The 24,549-nt window shown below is 43.2% G+C and overlaps 2 protein-coding genes across 9 annotated transcripts; both read left to right on the top strand.

Annotated features, from left to right (window-relative positions):
- Positions 1 to 243: 243 nt before the first annotated feature.
- Positions 244 to 10,719, top strand: YPEL5 (yippee like 5). Of its 8 annotated transcripts, none has more exons than XM_053382991.1 (4): positions 244 to 432; positions 1,460 to 1,585; positions 7,788 to 7,948; positions 8,617 to 10,719. In XM_053382991.1, exons 3-4 carry the CDS (start codon positions 7,808 to 7,810, stop codon positions 8,839 to 8,841), a joined length of 366 nt encoding a protein of 121 aa, XP_053238966.1. In that variant the 5' UTR covers positions 244 to 432; positions 1,460 to 1,585; positions 7,788 to 7,807; the 3' UTR covers positions 8,842 to 10,719. The 8 variants fall into 8 exon arrangements, with proteins under 8 accessions (XP_053238966.1, XP_053238963.1, XP_053238965.1 ...); XM_053382993.1 differs by lacking the exon at positions 244 to 432 and adding an exon at positions 473 to 581; XM_053382992.1 differs by lacking the exon at positions 244 to 432 and adding an exon at positions 608 to 1,008.
- Positions 10,720 to 17,470: 6,751 nt separating this feature from the next.
- LOC128411037 (ankyrin repeat domain-containing protein 9-like) lies at positions 17,471 to 19,418 on the top strand. Its single transcript, XM_053382987.1, has one exon. It carries the CDS (start codon positions 18,049 to 18,051, stop codon positions 18,937 to 18,939), a length of 891 nt encoding a protein of 296 aa, XP_053238962.1. The 5' UTR covers positions 17,471 to 18,048; the 3' UTR covers positions 18,940 to 19,418.
- Positions 19,419 to 24,549: the final 5,131 nt, after the last annotated feature.

Here is a 24,549-nt window from a genome sequence, read left to right as displayed (position 1 = left end):
TATAGCGCCGGCGGCCTCTAAGAGAGACCAAATAAAGGCATTAAGCTCCTCGGCGCCTGGCTCTTTAAGGAGGCCCCGCCTCTCTCCCGCTTTGCGCCCCGCCCACCTCGGCGTCCGCGCGCCACCGGCAAGGAGGAGAGCGGGGAGGCGCGGCACGTGCCGGGAGGGGCGTGGCCACCGAGCCAGCATGGCGGCGGCGGAGGCGAGGCGCCGTTGGGGTGGGGCGTGGCTTCGAGCGGGGAAGAGGCGGAGCCAGAGGAGAAGGGCCGGAGAGTGAGTCTCACCCAGCCAGCTGAGTTGAGAAAGAGAGAGAGAGAGAGGCCGGCGCTGTTTAAGCGGCGGCAGGGGAAGGAGACGCGACACCCCCCCCCCACAGTCGGTCAGTTGGTTGAGGCCGTCGCGTGGCCAGTCAGTCGCTGCGTCCGCCCGCAGGTAACGGCTGTTGCTCGCGCCGGGCTCGCTGGGGGGGGGGAGGTCGGAGGAGGTCGGTCGGGGAGGCGGGTCCCTGAGGAGGTGGGGGCTGCCTGGCTGCCTCCTTCCCGTCTCCCCCCCTCCCTGCTTCGGCGAAGACCCTTGTGCGTGTAGGTGTGGTGTTTTCCCTGCGTGTTTTCTTAACCCACGCGCAAAAGCCTCCCCCCGTTTCCCCCCTCCTCCTTACTTCGCTTGAGGAATAAACAATAACAGCCTCCCCTCCCCCCAAAACCAGGCCCCTCCTTCGCGTTGTCACAATAACGTCCTCGCCCTCCTCTCCCCCCCCCACCCCCTTGTCCCTTTGCATCATCCCGCGGCGGCCGCACCCCCCCGCCAACTCCTCATCCTCCTCCACATCCTCGAGCGCAATAACAAGCCCTCCTGCTGGAGCTTGGGCGGCCCAGCCTCCTCCTCCTCCTCCTCCTCCGCCAGCCCTGTCCCTCCCCGAGAGCGCAAAAGGCAACGTCGGCCGCAACAACAACGACGACAACAACAACACCACAACGCCCTTTGTGCAGCCTCAGCTGCGTAGAAACTGTAAGCTCTTTTTCTTTTTCTCAAGCCACCCATGGATCCCTAACCTCAACGAAAAACAGTGAAGGGTCCTGTCGTGCTTGGAAGGCTTGCCGATTTTATTGGGGGCCTTGTTCCGCTGCTGTTACTGTCTTATGTAGCTGTTGCATGACTAGCAAGTTTTGTCGTGTTAAAAAGTCTGTTTTCTTTGTTTTCTTCTTCCCCCTTTCTTTACCTTCTTGGAAAGCTGCTTTTTGTGTCTGGACGGCCGAGTCTGTTTGAGATTTTCACAAATAGATCAATTACTATAGCCTCACACACTTAACAACTGTAAATTACGTATGTTGGAAAACAGGTCAGGCTCTGCTTCCGGTCTTTTCCTGCTTTGCTTCTTTCCCCTACCCTGGCTGCATTATTCTGTGATCCAAAACAGGCCAGGGACAATAACTTTTTTCTCTTGTTTTGCCTTAAACAGATATTGGCACCTTGCTTTTCAATTCCAGGAGGACACCTGCTCAGAATTATTAGTGCCCCCGTCACTTCGTTGTTCCAAATGCTCTAGTTTTGGATTAGTATAGTCACTTCCTTGATTTATAATCCTGTAAGCAGCCTCAGCGCTCTTCCCATAATTTACAAATACATGAGATCAGTATTTCCCGGAGCAGAGTCTTGATAGGAAGTTTATTTGGGGGGGAGGGGGGAGAGACTGTTGATTTGCTTTTCTGACTGTGTGGTACCAGTGACTTGGGGCCCACAGGTCTCCCTTGTCAGCTGTTTCCTCTTATTTGTTGTCAAATCGCCTGTGCTTCTGGGAAAGTCTCATTCTCAAACCAGACATGGGCAGAACCTTTGCTGATTGGATGTCGTAGGCCATGTGACCAGAATCAGGGTGCGCTCCCATCCTCCACCACCTTCTTTGTGTGTAATTACTGTTTTGGATAATAAGAGCAGGACTGTATGTTCTGGGTCTTCTGGGGGAGGCGGCAGAAACACACTCCTCTTGCGGTGCTCTGCAGTGGCTGTTGAGAGAGGAGGATCCTGCTGCAGTGGGGGTGCTGCTGCTGTTACTGCTGTCGTCTAGCTTTACTGTCTACCAAATAGAGCAGCTGCCCAAGTGATTAAAACATTATCAGAGCGGAACAGGCTCTGCTTCCCTTCCCTTCTAATGTTTTAGTTCTTTATCCCCAAGTATGGTTGTATATGACTCATAATGATTTCTGCATTCTTTATAAAGGGTGGATTTTTTTTATTTAACTGTTGAATAGTGATTTAATTCTTTTTCAGATCCTTCCTACCTCCCCTTCCTGGTGCTGTATCACCTTCTAAAATGTCTTAAGGGTCACCATATAATGGATATTTAGGGGCTTTATTTTATATATATTACACTGAGCTCAAACTTAAAAAAATTAATTTAGGATGTAGCGTTGATAACATTTAGTACTCAGCATCTCATTGAAATCAATGGCTGGTTCAAACAGAGTTTACCTCATGTTGTTCAGCTTACTGTTGTGCAACAAGGTACATTTTGCAAACATACTGAAAGCATCATATAAAGTTAAGTAACAGTAAAGTGTTTGAAGTACTTTATTTTGATTCTCTTTACAACAATCCTATAAGACAGGTATATGTGAGGCAGAGAAACGTTTGTCATGAGGTAGTGGAAGGAGTGAAATACAAATCAGATACTACCTATTTTTTATTATCAGTCTCTTACTTCTCTATGCCAGTATATAGCATCAGTCTGAAATACCACAATGCAAACAGCTCTTCTCCCATAATATTGAGAGGAAGAGGAAACATGTATACCACTGTTTTGTACCCTCATACGTGGCCAGAGCATACTCTGAAGGCACAAGATGCAATCACTTTGCTGCAGCTCTAGATGTGATCGGTGTCTGGGTGGGAGACTTCCTGGGAAGTGACTTGTGCAGACTTATTATTCCATAATGGATGAAAAAAGGTAAGGGAAATGGGAAAGGAATTTCCTTTATTTTTTCTGAACTCTGGAACCTGTGGACCAGGGGAAGCCTTACGTGTAAGACAATAACCTCAATGATGACAAAATTATAGAAAGTCAGTGCTCCGTGTTAAGGATTTCCCAGAATTCTTGGAATTCCTAAGTAGGGGAAACCTTACATTACAGCTCCCATAGCTTAAATAAGTTGCAAGTTACCTCAGTCATGCGTCTTTTGAAATTGTACTTAAAGGACATATACAACCAATGTATTTTATTTACAGAAAAACAATTTTCATCCTATTACTCCACAAACAACTGTACTTATTTTACATGCCTTTGTATCTTGCTTTGTTTTCTTCTTTTTCTGATGCCCTGTTACAGCTATTTTTCTTACTTTATACCTATTGAAAATGAAATAATATTTACAAAAACCAACCATGCTTTTCTGCTGCTAGAATACTAGTGCAATTGCCCTTAAAAATGGCTGAGCAGTGGTGGTAGAATTGGGTTAGTCCCAATGCACGGACACCAAATACATTTGGGGTCTCTTGAGCTTCATCGTATATGCTGTTGCTTCAATGTAGCGGCACAGAAGAATACTTTTAACCATGTTTAGCTTTTTAAAAGTAAATAAAATTCCTAACTCACAAAAAATACTACACCATAGGCCTGAAAATAGTATGTTAGTCATTTGTAACACTGATTGCTTTAAAAGAAGAACCAGTTATCTTCTGGGTGGAATCAAGTCTTTTATAAGTTGACCCCCAACTTATGTGCATTTATTTAACTTGTGTGAATTCAACTTTACGTGTTTGGCCAGGGAAAAAAGTAAAGGGGGGGGGTTCAGGCGGGGAAATAATTGGCAATCCCTCCAACACACTCATCTTGGGTGAGTGTTCAGAGTTGCAGGGAGAGTATGCTTTGACTATACAGTGGTACCTTGGTTCTCTAACTCAATCTGTTCTGGAAGTCTGTTTGACTTCCAAAACGTTAAAAAACCAAGGCTTCTCATTGGCTGATTGGCCCCAGAAACAATGCCAACAGCCAAAACGGATGTTCGACTTCTGAAAAACATTCACAAACCGGAACACTTACTGTATTTTTCGCTCTATAAGACGCACCAGACCACAAGACGCACCTAGTTTTTGGAGGAGGAAAACAAGAAAAAAAATATTCTGAATCTCAGAAGCCAGAACAGCAAGAGGGATCGCTGCACAGTGAAAGCAGCAATCCCTCTTGCTGTTCTGGCTTCTGTGATAGCTGCACAGCCTGCATTTGCTCCATAAGACGCATACACATTTCCCATTACTTTTTAGGAGGGAAAAAGTGAGTCTTATAGAGCAAAAAATATGATACTTCTGGGTTTCTGGCGTTTGGGAGCCGATTTGTTTGTCAGCTAAGCCGTTCGGGAAACGAGGTACCACTGTACATGATTTTGGCTTTATACACTATCCCTGGAACATAACCCCCCATATTAGTTGAGTCAGCTGTATACCATGCAAGGGGTTGTTTAGAAACTTGAGACTATATTTAATTTTGAATTCTTTGTTGTTAGAGTTAACTCTGATTATCTGTTTCATTTTCTCATCAAAGACAGATAATGTTAATAACTGGGAAGCAATTTTGTGAGATTTTAAAATGAGTGCTTAATGTTTTTACATATAAGTTGCCATCTCCAAACCCTATGAAAATAGTTGTAGTACATCATTTCCATTGACATCTAGTGAAAAGTTCAGTGCACTTTACATGTAGAAGTTTCCAAACAGTTATGTATATTGGGGGCATTTAAGTGTAGAAGAGCTCATTTTAGAAATTTAAATATTGTGTAAATATGAGTGTAAAATATCCATTATTTGCTCAATTTTTTTTTTTTAAATAATCAGATTACTTTATCTAAAACAAGCATGAGAATTGTAATGCGCTGTTGAATGGTGTCTATAAGAATGTGGGAAGGAAAGCATCTCAGTCATAAGTAAAACCTGCATGTGCTTGCTGCTTGTAAGGAGGCCTGGGTCTTCTAGGTTTCCAATTTGCAGGAAAGTAGAATACAGCCAGTATCCTGAACACTTCAGTAAATTATACTGTCTCAAGCGTTGCTGTTGTCTTTGTCTTTCCCATGGGACCAGAAAAGCAGAAGTCTTTATGGCAGGAACATGATGTTAAAAAAATATTTTGAATCTCCTTCATATACATCTGCGTTTGGGGAGTTTTAGTGACATTGGGTATAAAAGGCAGAGTAACAGAAGCCAGGTTATTGTAGTGGATGTTCTCAAACTTCCAAGCAATAGTTGAGTAACTTACTACACCAGTACTCTGGCCATAGAAGGGTGGGTAACAGTATGAGATTGTTCTCAGTGTTAGAAACTCAGATATATTAGCTAGATGCCAAATAGCTCCTTAAACTAAGGTTACAGTCACCAAAATGGAATGTCTAGTTGCCATTTTGGGGTATTGGTGTCTGAAAACAGTCCAGATCCAATGATCCCCAGGCATGTACCTCCAGATGGTGAAGATTGTCAGGCACCATCCTGGCACCCAGGTATCTTCACTTGCTTGTAAGTGCTCGATAGGCAGGTGCAAAATGCACCTGGGTAATTTTGAACACTTGATTGTTCTATTCAGGGGAGTGCTTTTGTCATTAGTAAGATGGCTGGATTTGGATTCTCCAATGTTCTGGGACAATGCATTAGGCTTCTTGAAAGGGAAAATACCTTAATTAGGCTTGCTGCATTGTCTAGCCATCTAATGTCTTCTCTAACTGGCTGTGGCTTCCCAGGATCTTGGGCAGAGAGGTATTTCCCAGCATTGTGATCTAAGGTTCCTTTACCTAGATTTACCTTCTAGTATGTTCATGTATTTAGATCTTTGCTTCCTAATCTGAATAAGTTATGTGCCTTTAAAATTTGCACCAGCTCATTAGAAAGTGGTGCCAGATTTAGAATATAAATATCAGCATGGGGGGGATAGGGTGTAAAGTAGCCTTTTAATTGAGCACAATAATTACATGTAGTCAATGCTAACTTCTTGTTTAAACCTATTCAAGTAGTGGTAGGAATTGCCTTACAGCAGTAAAGAAAAAGGAATGCCCAGTTAGAATGAGTGGTGGCACCAGTTTCAAGAATAACTTAAGTACTTGAACCCGTTTCAATTCATGGAAAAAAGGATCTGTATAAAAGGAAGAAAATGTTGAAAAGTTTAATGATTGGTTGCCCTGAGGCTATGATTTTCTAAATTTAGTCCCTAGCATGAATACTCAGATCTTTGTGCTCAAATTGTTCATTTTAATAATAGGTTGTTTATCCAAATTCTACACATAGCCCACACAAGAACAGAAGTGACAATATAAAACAAAAGGAAAGTCACAGTGCGTTTGGATTTCTCTTCTCTCTAGCGCACTCTCTCTTTTCTTTTATGCCCCGCCCCCCCGGTTAATCACTTCTACTGGGTGGGTTTTGATTGTTCAGCTTGCATCATTCTTGTGAGCCATTAGTAGTATTTGTTGTTTTATAATATGCATTCAGGATGTATGGTTATAAGTTTATAGGCACCCCATCCCTGGCTATAGCCAATATGTTCGTCAGACAAGCTTGCTTTCACATAAATTTATTGTGTGCCATTTTAAGCCAGTAATGGAAAACTCTTGCTTATTAACTAGTTTCTCATAAACTTTCAGGCTTACGGTTGTTGATAAACCCTTTTTAGAAGACATCTGAAGGCAGCCCTGTTTAGGGTCGTTTTTAATGTTTAATGCTGTATTGTGTTTTTAATATTTGGTTGGAAGCTGCCCAGAGTGGGCAGGGTATAAATATATTATTATTATTATTATTATTATTATTATTATTATTATTATTATTTATTTATTGAACTAGGACAGCATTGGGAATATTTGACTTCCCTAATGTAAGTGACAGCTTCTGTTCTTAAGAGTATTTTTCATGGCATACTTGAGCTTCTTAAGCTTCAGGATAATGGATGATATCCAGTGTTAGTCATACACAGGAGGAGATTCAGCTGGTTCCTCCCACCATTCCTCTGCATCCAACTAGTCCCTGACAATTTGATACCAGGGATTAAACCTGGGACTTTGCATGCAGACACGTTCTATATCATTACGACATAGCCCTTTCCCCAGCTACTCTTTCTCCTTGGGCCCATCCATAGTCTTCTTTCAGCATCTCTGTTTGCTATACTTGGTACAGAACCTATGGGCCAAATTAGATATTTAAAGGATTTTTACCCTGCTCTTCAGTTAAAAAGGCTCCCAGAATAGCTTGCAAAGTTCAGTAGTAGAACAGTCCCTGTCCTCAGGCTTACAATCTAAAAGGCAAGAAGGAGAAAGGATTGAAAGGGGAGAAGAAAAAGCAAATGGACATTAGTTCTTAGAGTTCTTGAAATGATAAACTAGAATGGAAATTGTTCAAGGCAAGGAGGAGCCAAAAGTTGCAGGCTTCTCAACAGAGATAATGGAGAAGCCCTTCTGTCCCATTTCTTCCTCTGCTATAGCCAGTCACATGTGACAATATTCTGACTCCTTGTCAAAGAAAAGCAATTTTGGTTGCTGCAAGTTTCAGCAGAGGATTAGCTGGGATAAGGGGCTGCTGCACAAAATGGATTTTGCTCCCCACTGCTTTTCTATCGGGTGTGTGTGTGTGTGTGTGTGTGTGTGTGTGTGTGGAGAGGAGAATACACAGATTCTGTATTCTAAATGTAGCACTGCTGGATATTTACTCAACAGCTCTTACTGGAAATCTCTAACATAAAAACATGTATTCCATCCCAGCTTTTTTCAAAGGTGTTGACATAAATTGGTGGCATTTTCAGCTTTGCTCTTTCTCTCTCCTTTTAGGGCTGTAGCATTCTTTAAAAATGGGCCGGATTTTCTTGGATCATATTGGTGGTACTCGCCTGTTTTCCTGTGCAAATTGTGACACAATCTTGACCAACCGCTCAGAACTCATATCTACTCGCTTCACAGGGGCTACTGGTCGAGCCTTCCTATTTAACAAGGTTAGTTAAAGAGACCTGCAACTCCTTAAGTGCCACCACACTCTGTTCCCGCAGTGCCTGTTATGGTGAAACAGAATTGCACACTGGAGAACAATGTGATGTTAACAGTGGCTGAGGTTGTAGACTGCATGCTAAGTGGTTAACAAAATGTGTAGCTGGACCTTTCTGGAAAAAAAGTCAGCCCTCAGTTCCAGATTTGAAATGGAAAAGCAATAAATGCGGAAGCACTGGAAGCAAGAAAGTAAGCAAAGCCAACTTGTGAAATACTCTTATCATTGTCTGAAAGTCAAAGTCACATTTATAGGGAACCAACTGGTGAGAGGGATTATCAGAGGCCTATAATCCATAGTTCATTATAAAACACTAGGCAACTGTATTAATTTAATTAATTAATATAATATACTGAGTGTTGTCTACTTTTTTCTTTGTAGAGCTCCTTTCAAATTTCCCCCAAATCAGTGGTTTGCTGTATTAGGCTGGGGCAGTTTTAAAATCTGGCACTGTCAGCTTTGGCAGCAGGTGTACTGGTCTGGATGCTTCTTTCACAGAGTGCCCCAGGAAGGTCATTACTGTTAATGTGTCCCTGCAGTTAGAGATGAAGGCTCTAAGCAATTCCTCTGTAGATTAACTACATCTCAAATTCTTTCTATCCCTTTTATCTGCTACAGGTAGTAAATCTGCAGTACAGTGAAGTCCAGGATCGGGTCATGCTCACTGGACGCCACATGGTTCGTGATGTGAGCTGCAAGAACTGCAACAGCAAGCTAGGCTGGATCTATGAATTTGCCACTGAAGACAGCCAGCGGTATAAGGAGGGCCGTGTTATCTTGGAAAGAGCTCTAGTCCGAGAGAGCGAGGGGTTTGAGGAGCATGTTCCATCTGATAACTCATGAATGAACATCTCAGTTGTCTCCAGGCTTTCTCTGTTGAAACTTTAAAAAGAGAAAAATCAACAACAAAAAATATACTTACATACACTGTCACCTTAGCATCAGCGTTGGATTCATGAACTAGAGAGTGGGAAAGATTGTGAGAGAATTTCAGACGGAACTTTCCTTTATTTCTTTCTCCTTTTTTATCCCTTTCAGTTCATAGGGAATGGTGAATGGATGTTGTAACTATGCTTTTTCTCTTAAAGTCTCAGATATGTAAGCATTTGAAGTTACGAATCCTCTGAAAGCAATTTGGAATATTTCTTTCATTTGAGAGAATACAGTTGGATTTTAGCTTGTAAAACCTGTTACATCAAAAGGAAAATTTTAAGTGTAGCAATCTTTTAATTTATTTCAATTTTTTGTCCTTCGTTTTAATTCAATTTTAGCCAGACTTTTCACCTGATCTGCTGGCTTAAGAGGTCCGAATTTATGATGAGTGCTAAAGGTTCAGTGTTTAGTCCAGTTTGTGCTGGCCGTTGATTCATATTCTTGTTGGGGTTCATTGGTAGTACAGAGCCTGTGCTTGTCTGTACCTTATTTTTTTTTTGTAACCCAATTTTTTTTTTCATTCCTCATTTACCTAAGCACCCCTTCCACCATAAGGCTGGTGTTGACTTTTTTTTTTAATAGGGCAAAACTGCTTGTCTTCTCAGTTTCCTGATGTAACTTACCCAATTATATAGACAAATGGCTGTCCAGTCTTGTGTTGCTTCAGAACTATGTAGGTAGTGATGGGTGGGACTTGAACAGTTGCTGCAGCTTTTTTTGTTTGTTTATTTGTTTGTTTCTTGGCTGACTTCCTTAAATAGAAAAGTTGCAACTCCTAATCCAAAAATTTCCCTCCTTTTTAATCCATAGCTTTGCATTAGAAACCTAACTATAAGGAAGAAGGGCATGCCAGCATGTACAGCCATGCATACAACTAGGCATCTGATCTAAATCTGTTTAAATGGCTAACAACTTGTCTTCAAATGCTGCTTCTGATATCAAAGCTCTTACTCTTAGTTGCATCTTTCCATTGTGGTGCTGCACCTTTACTGCTTTCACCAGCAGAAGTTCATCTGGCTGTACTTAGTCACAGGTTATCTGGTGCTTCCTGTAGCAGTTACTTGTGTTGCAATACTGGATCTTGCTCACCCGAAAAACCTTTCTGTAGACTCTTTACTCAGGGGTGCCCAAATGTTGCTGCCAGTATGGCCTGCCAAGCTACATTTCTTGGAAGTCCAAGACCTGCATCTTAAAAATATTAATCACAATTTTGTACTCTCCTTGTCAGTACCAGTTACTTCCTAGACAAGGTTTTTGCCTTACTGTAATTGATCCTCAGCAATCAGATAGCACCTGTTAAGTTCTGCCACTGAGCAAGGAATGCAAATAAAGCATCCATATATCTGGAGGATCAGTGGTCCTTACTTCAGTCCTAACCACACTTGCACAGGCTGGAGCGAGGGGTTGCCTTTGCAAGTGCCTTTAGGAATACTGTTCCATGAGCCATGCCTCCCATATATAACTTGCAGACTGAATGAGGAGTTGTATCTTGCACTCCACATGTGGCATTCTGGCCATTGAGCTGTAGTTTGGGCACCCCTCTTAGCTTGATAAGTAGCTCTAATATTTAACTTAGAGGGGCAACATGTAGATTTGTGTACTGGAGCTAAGTCAAATCAGGATACTTAAACAATAGTGTACTTGTGCCTCAAATGAGTAAACTTTACTATTGATTTCAGTAGTTCCCGATTATTTTAGTAACTTAACTGGCAACTTGTGATTGGCAGTCCTTGATGTACTCTACATGTATTTTTGATGTTGCAGTACAATAAAGTATGTTTTGTCCTGCATGGTCTCCAGCTCTATGCTTCACTGGCAAGAACACTTCTTGAGACTTTTTTTTTTTTTGCTTGTTTTAAATATACAAATGTAAGGAAGGAGTGGCAGAGATTTACAGTGGAAGGAGATAGCTGTTGTTGTATATTGCAACACAGCTTGGTTGGAACAGTCTGCCTGGCTTCCTGTAATGGAATCTCTTTTTGGTCTCTCCAGGCCAAAATAAAACCTTCCTTCTCAGGTGCAAACTATGACAGCAAGAATTTATTTTGCTTTTTAAAGGGTACGTTATTACAAGTAGGTAAAGCAACATGGATTGCTGCTTTCAGTGGAGTAGGGTGCATAGCAGATTCATTTCTATTTAGACAGTACATACCTTTTTGACTACAAACATGCATCTGTTAAAATTGTCCACCTTCTGCTCCTCCTCAGAATCGGATGCTGTAGGATGATCAGCTGTTCTGTTTGACAGTTTGGTTCCATACAATAAAATTTCTTACTTCAGATTGCCATAGCTTTCTAGAATCAAATTCAACAACCATAAATACATCAATAAATGATATTATAATATCCCACTTGCGATTCCCAGCAACTGGTATTCTGAGGTATACTGCCTCTAGCCTGGAGAACATAGCTGTTGTTGCCAGTAGCCACTGATAGCCTTATACACCATGAGTTTTTCTAATTCTCTTAATGCCATCCAAGGTGGTGGCCACTGCTTTTAACTTTTATTTATTTGTTTCATAAGTGTCTCAATCACTGTTCAAAATGCAATATCCTGCCCCCTCACAGTGGTTTGCCACATGTATAATAATGTAAAACCATATAAAATATAAATGAGACCTAGCTGTGCCTTGAGTGGATTGCAGCATCTATTGTTCCTGTTTCCATCATACTCTGGAGGTTTGGTGGGGAGAGACAGAAAGAGTTGTTGTGGGTCTGCTGCAAAGTTTTCCAGAGCATAACCCAACTAATGCATCCAGGGGTGCAAGGCACAGCACTAGCTGATTGGTACCCGAGGCTGTCCTGTTATGGTACACAGGAAAACCTGTCCCTTTGGCTTTATAATGTAGCAATGGGGAAGCAGTACATCTGCTCAAGGCCAGAATACAAGAGCCCAACAGGGATAAATGTTTGGGAACAAAAAATATCAGCTGGAACCCTCGATCCAAGAGTGAGATAGTGCAGGGATAGCTGGAAAAACAACAGCTTGTGCCAAATCAACCAGCTGTGTGTGTGTTTTTTTTAAAGATTTGAATTGTTATGTCCACTTAGGGAAGATTGAAAATAATGCTAATAAAAGGAAGGAGCCCTTGGATGTGGCATACATTAGGGCTTGGAAAGCTGATTCATTTCTGTACCGCACAGCTAAAGCAGAGGAAATCCACTTAATGGATTTCTGTTCTCAGGCCTGTATGTAATAGCTCATTAGAGGAAATACTCCATGCCAACATTTTGGAGCAGCTTCAGCACTATGCAGTAAGATGCAGTGCCATATTTCTCGGCATGCTTATTAAACAAGACGGCAGTGGGATGCTTCCTTTGGATCTGCACTGAAAAATAACTGTAAATAACAATCTTGAGGGTTTCCAGAGTAGTATTCTTGTTAGTCTTGCAGAAAAGGAAGTCTTATGGCACCTCAAAGCTGCTATTTTTGGTGATAAACATATACCCACAATTTTAGGCTGCGCAGTTATAGCTGATTCTGCCTATGCACAATTGAACAGCTGACTCTCAAAAACAAAGAGACAAAACAAGAAACCACTGCTCGAAGAAAGAAAGCTCACAAGCTCCCTTAGTATATTAAATTTTGATTCAGCAGCTAATCGCTGCAATTTGTCCTCATCACTCGCAAAAGAAGTGCTACGCGTTTGCTCAGTAAGTTGGTTATTGTAGATTGCTGCTGCTTGGCTTTCAGAGGGGATAAATAAGGATATAACACAAAGAGTGCAATTTTCTTAATACATATTTTTGGTAGGCCAGGGCCAGAGTTCTCAGTCTATGTTCTAGGTACTCTGGTGTCCTTCAAGGAGAAGATTTCTATTTGTGGACATCTCTAAAGGATAGTTTGCCCACCTTGGCTGATCTTTCCCTGTAATTCTCAGCTATGGCAAAATGTTGCTATTTTCTATAGTGAAATCACCAATTAATGTGATGAGAACCCAGTTGCTGAAGAAAGGTTTCAATGAAGGTAAGAAAGTTGTGACAACCCATTTGATCTAGGACAGGGATGGGGAATATGGCCCTCCAGATGATGTTAGTCTTCAACAAATCCCTGGTGGGGGCTTTTTCAAACCACCTCTGGTCAGAGAAGATATAATCATATCATCTCCATATAGGAGAGCAGTGACACCTACATTTCTTGTGGCAAGTGGGCTTTTATATAATTTCCCAAGCAATTTAGCCAGATGGTTAACATAAAGTTAACCCCATAGTTTGGATTGGGGTAGTTAAAAGACCATTCCTGCTGACTCTGATTTTAATAGGAGCATCTTGATAAAGACTTTGAAAAAGCATCAGCAGCTTTAGGGTCTATATCAAAGGGTTGCAATTTGGCCCACAGATGGTTTCTATCTATTGAATCAAAAGCTGATGATAGGTCAACAAACACCGCAAAGAGCCTTGCATTGTTTTCAAGAAATTTCTCAATGAGGTGGGGCCAAAGTATAACAAAGGATCAATGATGCAATAAGAATTCCTGGAACTGGCTTTCTTTCTGCATAGAACACAACGGGATGAGATCCAGTCCTGCAGCTTATTAAGTAAAAACAAGTGGCATATATTTTAGAAGGATATCCAACAGATCTGTAATTCTGGGGAAGAGAGGGGCTGCTATTTTTCAAAAATAGGATGAACTACAGACAGTTGGAATTAAGCCAATCGGATTGATCTCAGCAAATAATTTAGCAAGTACAGGAGCCCACCAGTTGGAGTGTGGTTTAAACAATTCTGGTTTTAGACCCTTTTCATATCCAGCTACCAAGAAACATCATTTTGCATGAGTTATGAGAGAGCCAGTGTGGTGTAGTGGTTAAGAGCGGTAGTCTTGCAATCTGGTGAACCGGGTTCGCGTTTCCGCTCCTCCACATGCAGCTGCTGGGTGACCTTGGGCCAGTCACACTTCTCTGAAGTCTCTCAGCCCCACTCATCTCACAGAGTGTTTGTTGTGAGGGAGGAAGGGGAAGGAGAATGTTAGCCGCTTTGAGACTCCTTCGGGTAGTGATATTTTTTTTTTAAAAAAATATTTATTAAAGTTTCACAGAAACATAAGTACAAAAAATACATAAAAAAGAAAAAAAGAAAAAGAAGAATACAAAAATATATAACAAAGAAAAAAGAGAAAAATAGGGAGAAAAAATACATCCATCATTCTCAAATTTTAACTTTCATTACCTTCTTTCTTTGACCTCCTCCTCCTCCCCTTTCTTGTATCCTGGTTAGTAATTATCGCAGCAAATCCTTTCCATAGTTCACAATAAAAAGAATGTAAAACAGTCCAATCTTCATCCAGCATCCCTTCCTCCTGCTCCCGGATTTTGTCAGTCCTTTTTGTCCCATTAATCTAGCGCATTAACCTGGTGTCCTTATGTCCGAGGCCCTCAAGTCTCTTCCATGTCCCCTCCGCAACTCTTCTTCATATTTTCCTTTCACTCGTGGGAACTCCAGCTTAGTAATGTTTTTGACCCTTTTCAGCAAAACAGCCCCATTTCCATAGTCCGGACTAAACTCCATGTGATGTTTAAACACCTGTTTCAGATTCCCTCCAAAATTAAGAGCCCCCACAGCTCCAAACATCTGACGGCCCATTACCAGACTCAGAAAGTCCAAATATTCCTGCATGGGAGGGTCAATCCAACCCCCCATTTCCAAACCAAGCCAAACTTTGTCTTTCCAAATCTGGTCTTTTCCAAATTCATTTGTCAAATCCAAAGGCTCATAATCCTGCAGGGCCGCAACCCCCTCCATTTCTGGCACCCAGGATTCAGCAGTATCCTCTTCTCTCATCTGTGCTGTCATAGCACACTCCTGTTTTAGTTCCTGGGTAGGCTCCGTGTAGTTTCCTACAGCCTGTTCCAAATTTCTGACCGCATTTGTCATCATATCCATCTTCTGATGGTCCAATAGGGCATTTATTTTATAGAGAACGCCCAACCGAGCTTCTGGAAGCATTGTCCTACAAGGTCACAAGTCCTTTCCCACGATTGTAATCTGTAACAGCTGCAAGCTCCTGAAGTTGGTTACAATTCCACAGTCTCCCTCTAGGGGGCAAACTTCTGTTTCTTCTTTCTTTTAAATGCAGTAGCAACAAAGTTTCTTTTTTAAGATATTCAGTCAATATTTGTTCCTTTAAAATGCGAAAGGAAACAATGGAATCCCTATGTTACTTTTCTTTTAGCTGTGTGTCAAAAAAATTTGTCTCTGGTCAATGAGCTTCAAACGTCAGTCCTGACACTCCGCTCCAGGATCAGGACGGTGGAAAGTTACTTTACTTTAAACTCACTTCTGCAGGTTTAAACAGTCCAAAAAGAGATCCCCCTTCTTCTCCTGCTACCAAAGGGGGGTTCCACGATTTTAAATGATGAAAATCAATCCTTTGAAAGTAATTTTCTAAGCTCTAGATTACGTTGTCTTTGCTTTATTCTGACTACAAAGGAACGGAAGGCTGACTTCCTGTTTAGACCTTCCCGTTTCAGTACCAAATTGAAGTAAATTTTGAGTCCAATTCCTCTCTACTGGCCAGTCCTTATTTAAAATCCAATTGTTCGAGTTTTAAGTACTCACGGGTGATTCTTTAGATGCCAAATTGTCCCAGGAAAAAGGCAGCGCTCTCCGGCAACGGCTATGCGGCTTCGCTCCACGGAAAAAGCAGTAGACTCACAGCACCGCGCCACATCCCCCTCTTCGCTTCGGAGCCCGTTAATGGGCTCCTTTGCGGGTTGGGGGGGCGCTAAAGGTGCCCGCCGAGTCCCATGGTCACAGGCTTCATCCACCTGTGATCTTTTAAAGGGTCCCCGCTTCGCCGTAGCGGAAAAGACCCGTTTCGTGCGGAGCTGGTCCCTCCAGTTCAGAGGGAGTCAGCCATTGCCGATGGCGCCACCCCGGAAGTCCCTCCTTCGGGTAGTGATAAAGCGGGATATCAAATCCGAACTCTTCTTATGGGTGGGTTAGCCACTTGGATCTCTGTTGATATTAGAGGCCCTGCATCTGCATTACCCGGCTCCTTTGTAGGGATGCTTTTCTTCCAGTCCTGATAGAACTCCCCATCCAGACACATTAACATGTTTTAATCTCTTTTACTGTTAATTTTAATTTTTTAAAGCTGTTTGTATTGATAATTTTAATATTTCTTGTAATCCATTAGAAGTTTTACTAAAACCAAGTAGTATATAAATTTGTTAGATAAATAAAAGTAAGATGTAAGTTTCCATATGATGTGGGCTGACAACTTGTGCCACCATTTTTTGAAAATCTAGTAATAATAATAATAATTAATAATAAAATAATTTATACCCTCTCATCTGGTTGGGTTTCCCCAGCCACTCTGGGCAGCTTCCAACAAAATATTAAAAATACATTAAAACATCAGTCATTAAAAATTTCCCTAAACAGGACTACCTTCAGATGTCTTCTAAATGTCAGATAGTTGTTTATTTCTTTGACATCTGATAGGAGGGTGTTCCACAGGGCGGGCACCACTACCAAGAAGGCCCCCTCTGCCCAGTGATGGAGCTTCATGCTCCAGCACGGGTGTCAGAGAGCAGGCGGAGGCAGGGCTGGTGTGTGTCCTGGGGGCGTGGCACCCAGTGCGGGCAGGGGGGGTGTAGCTGCGATGGCACCCCACTGGGATCGTGCTGCTGGAGGTGGTGCGCTCCCCCTGCACTTCTCTTCCTCTGCCAGTGCCTCTGCCTGGTTCCCTGTAACCTCACTTCTTGCAGTGAGGGAACCGCCAGAAGGCCCTCGGCGCTGGACCTCAGTGTCCAGGCAGAACGACGGGGGTGGAGACCCTCCTTCAGGTATACTGGGCCAAGGCCGTTTAGGGCTTTAAAGGTCAGCACCAACACTTTGAATTGTGCTCAGAAACGTACTGGGAGCCAATGTAGGTCTTTCAAGACCAGTGTTATGTGGTCTCAGCGGCCACTCCCAGTCACCAGTCTAGCCGCTGCATTCTGGATTAGTTGTAGTTTCCGGGTCACCTTGAAAGGTAGCCCCACATAAAGCATGTTGCAGTAGTCTAAGCGGGAGATAACCAGAGCATGCACCACTCTGGCGAGACAGTCTGCGGGTAAGTGGGGTCTCAGCCTGCATACAATTTGCCAATCTACTAGCAAGCCAGATTCAAGGTCCTTGTATTAATTTACAAAGCCCTGAACAACTTAGGTCCAAGCTGCCTTAGGAACCAACTGAAGCCTTATAGCCCAGCTGGATCCCTGAGATCATCTGCAGGAGTGTTGCTGGTCGTCCTCCAAACTGGCGAGGTTCATTTGACAGCAGCAAGAAACTGAGTCTTTCGTGTTGTCAGCTCAGTTTTGTGGATTACTCTTTCATTAAAGATTTAGCAGGCGCATTCTGTTTTAATTTTTAAATGCCTGCTGAAAACTTTTCTGTCAGGTTTATGCAGGCAGTTAAGAATACACATTTCCATAAAAGCTTATTTCTGATTTTAATATTTTTGTTTTTTGTTGCATGGTTTTATGCATAACTGTTGTAAACCACAATGATACTTTTCATGAATATGGCATATACTTTTTAAAAATAAAATAACTATACTAGATTAATCCATTGAGGGACTGCATCTGTATGGAGAATGCGTATAAGTGACATCACACACACATGCCCTTACAGTTCTAGGAGCACATAAACATCAGGAGGCACACACACTCTGTTGCAATAGTTATTGTAGCTTTGATTGGGCCCTGACTGCAGGCAGAAAATTGCTCCTTTTGCACAGCTAATTATAGTCCCCTGCAAATAGCTCTCTCTTCGGCTGTTAAATCACAGCTATCTGTATTCCATTAACCTGCGCCGAACAGAGAACCGACTGCATTTACTGCGTGCTTGCATGGCAATGGTTAACTGAGCTGGCGAGATTCTGCTTACCTCAACAAAACCAGCCGCAGTGAGAAAGGGAAAACAATGAATGGGTGGAGATGAACAGCCCGTCAGAGAAAGAGCTATGCATTCCGGCTAGTGCAGTCCAGGCTGCTGCAATGACAATCTGAAGGTTGTAGCAGCCTCTGGAATCTGCATTTAAACTGAACATCAGCCTTCGCTTGCAATTGGAGCCCCCCCCCTTTCCTTTTTGGCACAAAAGGACTTGTTCACCATTGGGACTTCCGAGACATGGCCAGTAACCAGGCCAGCTTACAGGATGACCAGAGCAGGCATTGCAAGTTCTTATCCTATATGTTTTACCAAGCTGTCAGAGATCACAAACCTGTCTGGATGCTGGAAGACATGAGGACTATGGAGTATTTCTACTGGGAAGAAAATGCCAGCCTGAGGACGTATTCCCCTTCCGAAGCCCTGCTCTATGCCGTGGTGCACAACCACCTGCCTTATGCCCAGTACCTGCTGTCTCATTTTCCGGAGGAGGCTCTCAAAGTCCCCGGGGAACATTTCTGCTATTGCCCTTCCTCTGCTCCTCACTTGGCCATGGCTGTCACCTACGACAGGAGAGACATTCTGGGGCTGATCATCAGCATCTCCCACAAGCTGCCCAGCCTGAACTCCTACATCAACCGAACCGGCTGCTTCCACCTGGAAGATGGGAAGACCCCTCTGCATCTTGCCTGCGAGCTCCTGAGGTCAGAGACGGTTCTGATCCTCCTGGGGAACGGGGCCTCTCCCAGGATAGAGGACAGCAAAGGACTGACACCGCTGGACGTCATCCTGGAGCAGATGTGGGACTCGAAAGTCAACGTGGCGTCCAAAAAGCTCTGCCTCGATTACCTCTTGCTCTTCATGCCCAGCCCCCGGTTCAAGATGAGGAAGGTGCTGCAGGAGCATCCGGAGCACTGGGCAGTTCTGCTAGGGGAGGACAAGTTCAATAGCCTGGTGGGGAACATGCCTGCATCTTTATACCTGCAAGCTATGCAAACCATCCTTCAGACTCTCCCACCCTCCCATTTCCCTAAAAGCATCCAGGAACTTCCTATACCTCAGGCATTAAAGCCCCTGCCTCGCTTCGGCAAGCAGCACCCAACAAAAAAGATGGTAAATGTTTTTCCATGATGTTATGCTTTTTTAAAAAAATGTCGCATTCGAATTGTGTAATTTGTTCAGGTGGGGTTTTCAAAGGGGCTTCAGGCTGCAAACCAAACCCCCAGCGCACTTCCACTTGAGCTAAATAGGACTACTCTCAAGTAAGTCACAGGAGGATTGCTGCCTTAGGGGGATTTGCTGCCCAGTTATTACTGAATTGGTATCGAAATCTGGGCTACTGTTTGATGCCGCTGAAAATCCCAGCCTTAGTATATGTTGTCAAATGAAATCTCTCTATTTTTTTTCAGATTAAAAACCCCCTCCCATTCTGTGCATGTGAAAATATTACATTGAACTGAATGTACATTTTGCTCACTGAAATCAATGTAGCAGCATTCCTGATTTATTGTTTGCATTTTATGTAAATTATCCAGGTTTTGCATTGTTGTTATTATTTAAAAGGCACTATTTTCACAGGGCATTATATGGACCAAGGTCCCAATCCTGTACATTGCTTGATGCCTTAACTTCTATTAACATCACTGAGTTTTAAGGATCATAACTCTATGCAGGATTGCAGCCTACCAGATCACTGTGCTGTTAGGGGAGCGTGTGGTGGGGGTTAAAGTAGGAACTCTTTTTAAGTTTTCTCAAGTGCTGCATAATGAATCAGCAGTTATGATCATAAACGTCTTGGCCTTCAGTGCTGCTGCAGTGGCGAGGAGTCCCTCTGGCTGCAGGATTCTGTTGTGTCACCTTAAAACATCGAGCCTTTCGAGCAAAAGCTAGGTAGGTTCGTAGTGTGATGGAAAGGACCCAATGAAACCTACATAGATGGAATTCCTTTTCAAAGCTGAGTGGTAGGGGAAAGACCAATTTCCACGACACATCACAATGTGTCAGACCCTTACCCTCCCCTTTCCTCTCTGCTCACAGTGTCACTGTAGTTTCAAGAGTGAGCATGCCTACAAAGGAAGATGCGGCATGGTCCTTAATGCTAGAGACCTACAGTGGCTACTTGTATTTTTTTCACTGCAAGAAGCAATGTAATATTAGACAGCTGATGCCCCCCTTCCCTGCAAGAAATGCACTGCGATCCTTGCAGTTGCTGAGAAAAAATGCTGGTGGCCTTCCCCCTCCAAGATGTCTTGGGCTACATCTCCCATCAGTCCCAGCCAGTGTGAAGGCTTTTGACTTAGGAAAAAGGGACCCTGCCCACCTTAGAGGATGAGACCTTGTGAGTGAATGTACAAAGGTCACCATCATCAACCAAAGAGTTTGGCCTGTTTGCCTGTAGACAGGCTGCTCCTGCCTCTCTGTCCATCCCAACTTATCTCCCCCACCCAACCATGACCACTGATGTAACCTGCCTAAATAATGATCCATCAGCATTCCTTCAAGGTGCACAATCTCTGCAGCTCCAGGTGCATGGTTTCTGTTTTTTGTTTGTTCATTCGTTCATTTTACCTCTGCCAGAAAGGATTATGTTCCCTACATGCCCACATTGTAGATGGGCAACACATGTTTGCTCCTCTGATTTTGGATCACATGCTGTTTTCAGCAAGGCAAGGACTGGCCAGAAGAACACTGATAGACAGGGATGGACCTTGATGCTTTCCTGGAAAGAGAAGAATGAGATGCTCTCTCTCCTCCCCCCCCGACAACCCCAGAATTCCACAAAGAAAAGCCAAGCAGACTGGCAGATGAACCTTACCTCAACACAGGTGCCAGGCGAGCAGCCACCACTGCACTTGGAGGCAGCAGGCTGGCTTAGGGGTTGCAGGGTGGGTTGTGTAGCTGCCGCTCCCCCCCTCTGCCTGAGGCACCTGTCTCACTCTGCCTTATGGTGGGGCCAGTCCTGAGTGAGAGCCTGGCCCTAAGCATGTTTCCTGGGAAGCAACTCGTATGGAAATTGAGGGGAGCTGCTTCCTCCTGAACAGGCTTAGAAGCAAGTTCTGAAACCCTGGACAGCCCCTGCCAGTCTGTGAGTACAGTGCTGAGCTCTATGGACCGAGTGGTCTGATTAAGCATCTGGCAGCTTCGTAGGATCCTATGGAAATGGGGCTAAAGCATTTTTCTTAAGGCAACTTGGCTTGATAATAACCATTGCTCTGTATAAAGCTAACCCGTTTTTCATAGATAGGTCCAAATTCCACAATAATGGGCAATACGAAGCTGCCCCTTTAATGTAAATGCCTAAGAAGACTCAGAATTTGAAACAGTTGTGCAATTTCATCTTTGTGAACAAATGAGCAGGTCTTTACTGTGCCTAGTGGATGCATAGGAGCTGGTGCCCTAGCATACACCAGGCATGTTGAGGATACTATCTCAGCCTTTGAAATTTTCCTCTGCAACAAAATGTAAGCTATGTGTTCTATTAGAGCCAGTGGGTTTGAACAGACCTACATGATGCGCAAGAATCTCCTATTACGTTCTGGTATTAGCGACTCCCCACAGGTACTTGACAAATCAGACCAAATGCCCCAATCTAGCCAAGCATTTTGTTCTCAAAGCCAGCCAAATGTCTATAGGAAGCCCGTCTAGAGGACATGAGCACAGCAGCACCTGCCCCCCCCCAGCTCTGTGACATAATCCTGCAGCAAACTGAGAATTTGTGCCTGCTGAACTTCTGCCATAGAGCTATTAAGGGCGCAAGAGCACCTTAAAAAACAAACAAACAAAAAAACCAGACAGTTCAGCATCCCTCTTCCTTTCCATGATTAAATCCTCAGGACCCTCCCTTCAGCATTTTGAAGTTCACAGGATTGCCTTAGCTTTCCCCTCACCTATGGGGGACATAAAGGAGAGGCATCTAGGGAACTTTTGCAGTACATTTCTGATACAGCAAAACAACCGGTTTCTAGCCAACCAGCCACACAGACAACACAACTAAATGCCAGCCAGAGTAAATAATGTTTTAAATGAACTGGGCAACAAACGCACACACGTGTGTGTGTGTGTGTGTGTGTGTGTGTGTACACTTGAATCAAACAATGCTAAAATAATAATCAAATTGCAAATAAAGCCCACATCAATAAAGCTAACCATGTTGCAGCAGGCAATCTAATAAATCTCATTTTGGTGAAAAATGATAAGGGAAAATGTATCTGAGATATCCCCACGCAATACTAGCAATTATCTTGCTTTATAGTATATGCACCCTATCCTAGCAAACATTTTCAATGCAAGACCCTCTTTAATCTTTCCGTCTATTGGAAAATGACACATCCTTTAAATTGTTGTCCCCCTCGCCCCATATTGTATTCGCCACAGCAGACAAATTTGGCAGCAATTCCCTGAACTGTGAAGGCTGTTCACTTTGCAGTCTTGTCGCTGCTCAGAGTTTCCTTCCTTCTTACAGAAGGGAGAATGATTAGGGTAGTATTATACGCTTGCTAAGCCAGTCTCACAGAAGATTTAGAGGTGTGTCTAACCATATCTTTGCAGCAGCCTCCAAAGTCAGGCTAAGAACAAAGGAACCGCTATCCACTGTGACTGATCTACAGAACAACAGAGGGGTTGTTGGGACTGGACCCCAGCCTGCGCCAAAGAGACACCAGCTGTTGGAATCTGTGGGGAAAGGGCTGGGTCTGGTGTTGTTTTCATTCCTCTTGCAGCTGCAGCTTCTAATTTGGATGTCAGCAAAGATGGGAACAAGGGTGGCACTCTTTAAGCAAGCACTATTTAGGAATAATCCCACAAGGGAGATATCTGCACACTGTTTTCGACCGGATAAAATCTCCCTGACTGAACCAAACCTTAAAAAATCCAATCCCAATTCAAACAGATTTAAAGGTCAAGGATGAAATTGAAGGAGGTTCAGGATGAAATCCATGGTCACTGATGGCCATTGATGAGAGGAGCTGAAGCGTACTTTTAGACCGGGAAGAGAATGGAAGATTGCAGAGTTACAGAATAGAGGCCACTGTTTGCTTTCAGGCACAAGTCAGCAGCCTGAGAAAACTACATCAGAACTGGGCAGGGATATCTTTGGTGATAAAATTTGTAGGGGTTTGCTTTCTAGAGTGGACGGAGTGAAACACCAGAACTTTAGGGTTAGAATATTCTGGAAACCCTCCAATATTTCTCCGATGAAAATGGGGACGTCATATTCAATAATAATATTTATATCCTGCCCATCTGACTGTGTTGCCCCAGCCACCCTGGGCAGCTTCCAACATATATAAAAACGTAATAAAACTTCAAACATTGAAAAACCTCCCTATACAGGGTTGCCTTCAGATGTCTTCTAAAGGTTGTATGGTTATTTATCTCATTGGCTCGGGGGTCGCATACCCGCCAACATTTCTCCAGTGAAAATAGGGATGTCCTAAAGGAAAATTGGGACATTCCAGGATCAAATCAGAAACCAGGTCGGCTTATGTAAATCTGGGACTGTCCCTGGAAAATAGGGACACTTTGAGGGAATGGGTCGTTCATTATTACCCGTGAGATGAAACTAACATAAAATAACAGTAACAATCCATTTGAATCTCTACCATCCCCAGAACCCAGTATGGGGTATCTAATGACCCTGTATCCCTGAGATCCCAAAAGAAAAATTCTAGCTAGCCCATGGCTAAGAAAAACCTCTCAACAATTTGTTTTAATGGGATTGTGCAGGTCCCTCTGCATCGTGGAAAAAATAATCCATTTTAAGGGCTACTACTTGATCGATTTCCTATGAGATTGCCAACTGATCAGGGGCAGAGGAAGGAGGGCTTTGTGCGTTTAGTAGCAGCTTATTAAGTGCAGCACGACAGCAAACATCATTACCTAGTATCTGTACATTATGCTGTTGTTAAATGCACAGCTTCAGTGCCTACTTTATAAACCATAGCTGGCTCTGAGCTCAGCTTTTAAAAAACTAAATTGCAGTTTTCTGCAATGCATATTTTACAAATGCACATATACTTGCTTTTATTAAGTAGGGTTGCCATGTTTCAAAAGCTAAAATTCCTGTTGAGCTTTTATTTAGGAAGACCCCAACATTTTTGAGCTTTTTATTATTTTATTTTTTTAGGAAGCCTCCCTGAAAAATAGTGATTTTAAGCTTTTTGGAGCTGTTTCCGCTGCATTTTCCATTGTGCTTTTTCCGCTTCGGCAAAATTACCCCCAACATCATTTTTTCAGCCAAAAAAACAGGACAGGTCAGGAATATTTCTGATGTATGGCAAGCCTGTATTAAGACATGGGAAGTAGCTTAGCATTTCCTTACTGTGGCACAGTTGCCCATTCTCCCACTGCAAGGGCACGGGATAGGCTTTCAGTACATACTACTTCCAGACAACCTGTAAATGTTTTGCAACACTGCCTGTTGTTATTGCTAACCCAACCCTTGACCCTCAAGGTCTTTAAGCAGAGTCTCGCCAGCCATCTGCTAGGAATCCTGCATTGCAGCTCCTGCATGGAGCAGTCGGTTGGACTGGAGGAGCCAAAGGTCACTTGCTGCAAGTCTGTAATTCTCTGTCACTTTTTATTAGAGCTGTGTACACAAATAACCTGTCAACATTCTCCACCCTCAGCACAGAAACTGGAGGGAATCCAATTGAATTTCTGCAGGGGAAGGGCAAATCTTTCATCAATTTTTTCTCACATTTCACAGAGACAGTAGCACAGCTCCCCCCCCCCCCCCGGGAG

Source organism: Podarcis raffonei, chromosome 3, assembly GCF_027172205.1.
Source record: "Podarcis raffonei isolate rPodRaf1 chromosome 3, rPodRaf1.pri, whole genome shotgun sequence".
Lineage (NCBI taxonomy): Eukaryota > Metazoa > Chordata > Lepidosauria > Squamata > Lacertidae > Podarcis > Podarcis raffonei.
Note: the sequence above shows the minus strand (reverse complement) of the source record. Positions and strands in the feature narration are given on the sequence as shown.

Bases quoted from the DNA above. Each gene is read 5' to 3' on its own strand.
- YPEL5 (XM_053382988.1), top strand. From the start codon at position 7,808: ATGGGCCGGATTTTCTTGGATCATATTGGTGGTACTCGCCTGTTTTCC. The intron at 7,949-8,616 runs GTTAGTTAAAGA...TATCTGCTACAG, and splicing joins GAGCCTTCCTATTTAACAAG to GTAGTAAATCTGCAGTACAG.
- LOC128411037 (XM_053382987.1), top strand. From the start codon at position 18,049: ATGGCCAGTAACCAGGCCAGCTTACAGGATGACCAGAGCAGGCATTGC.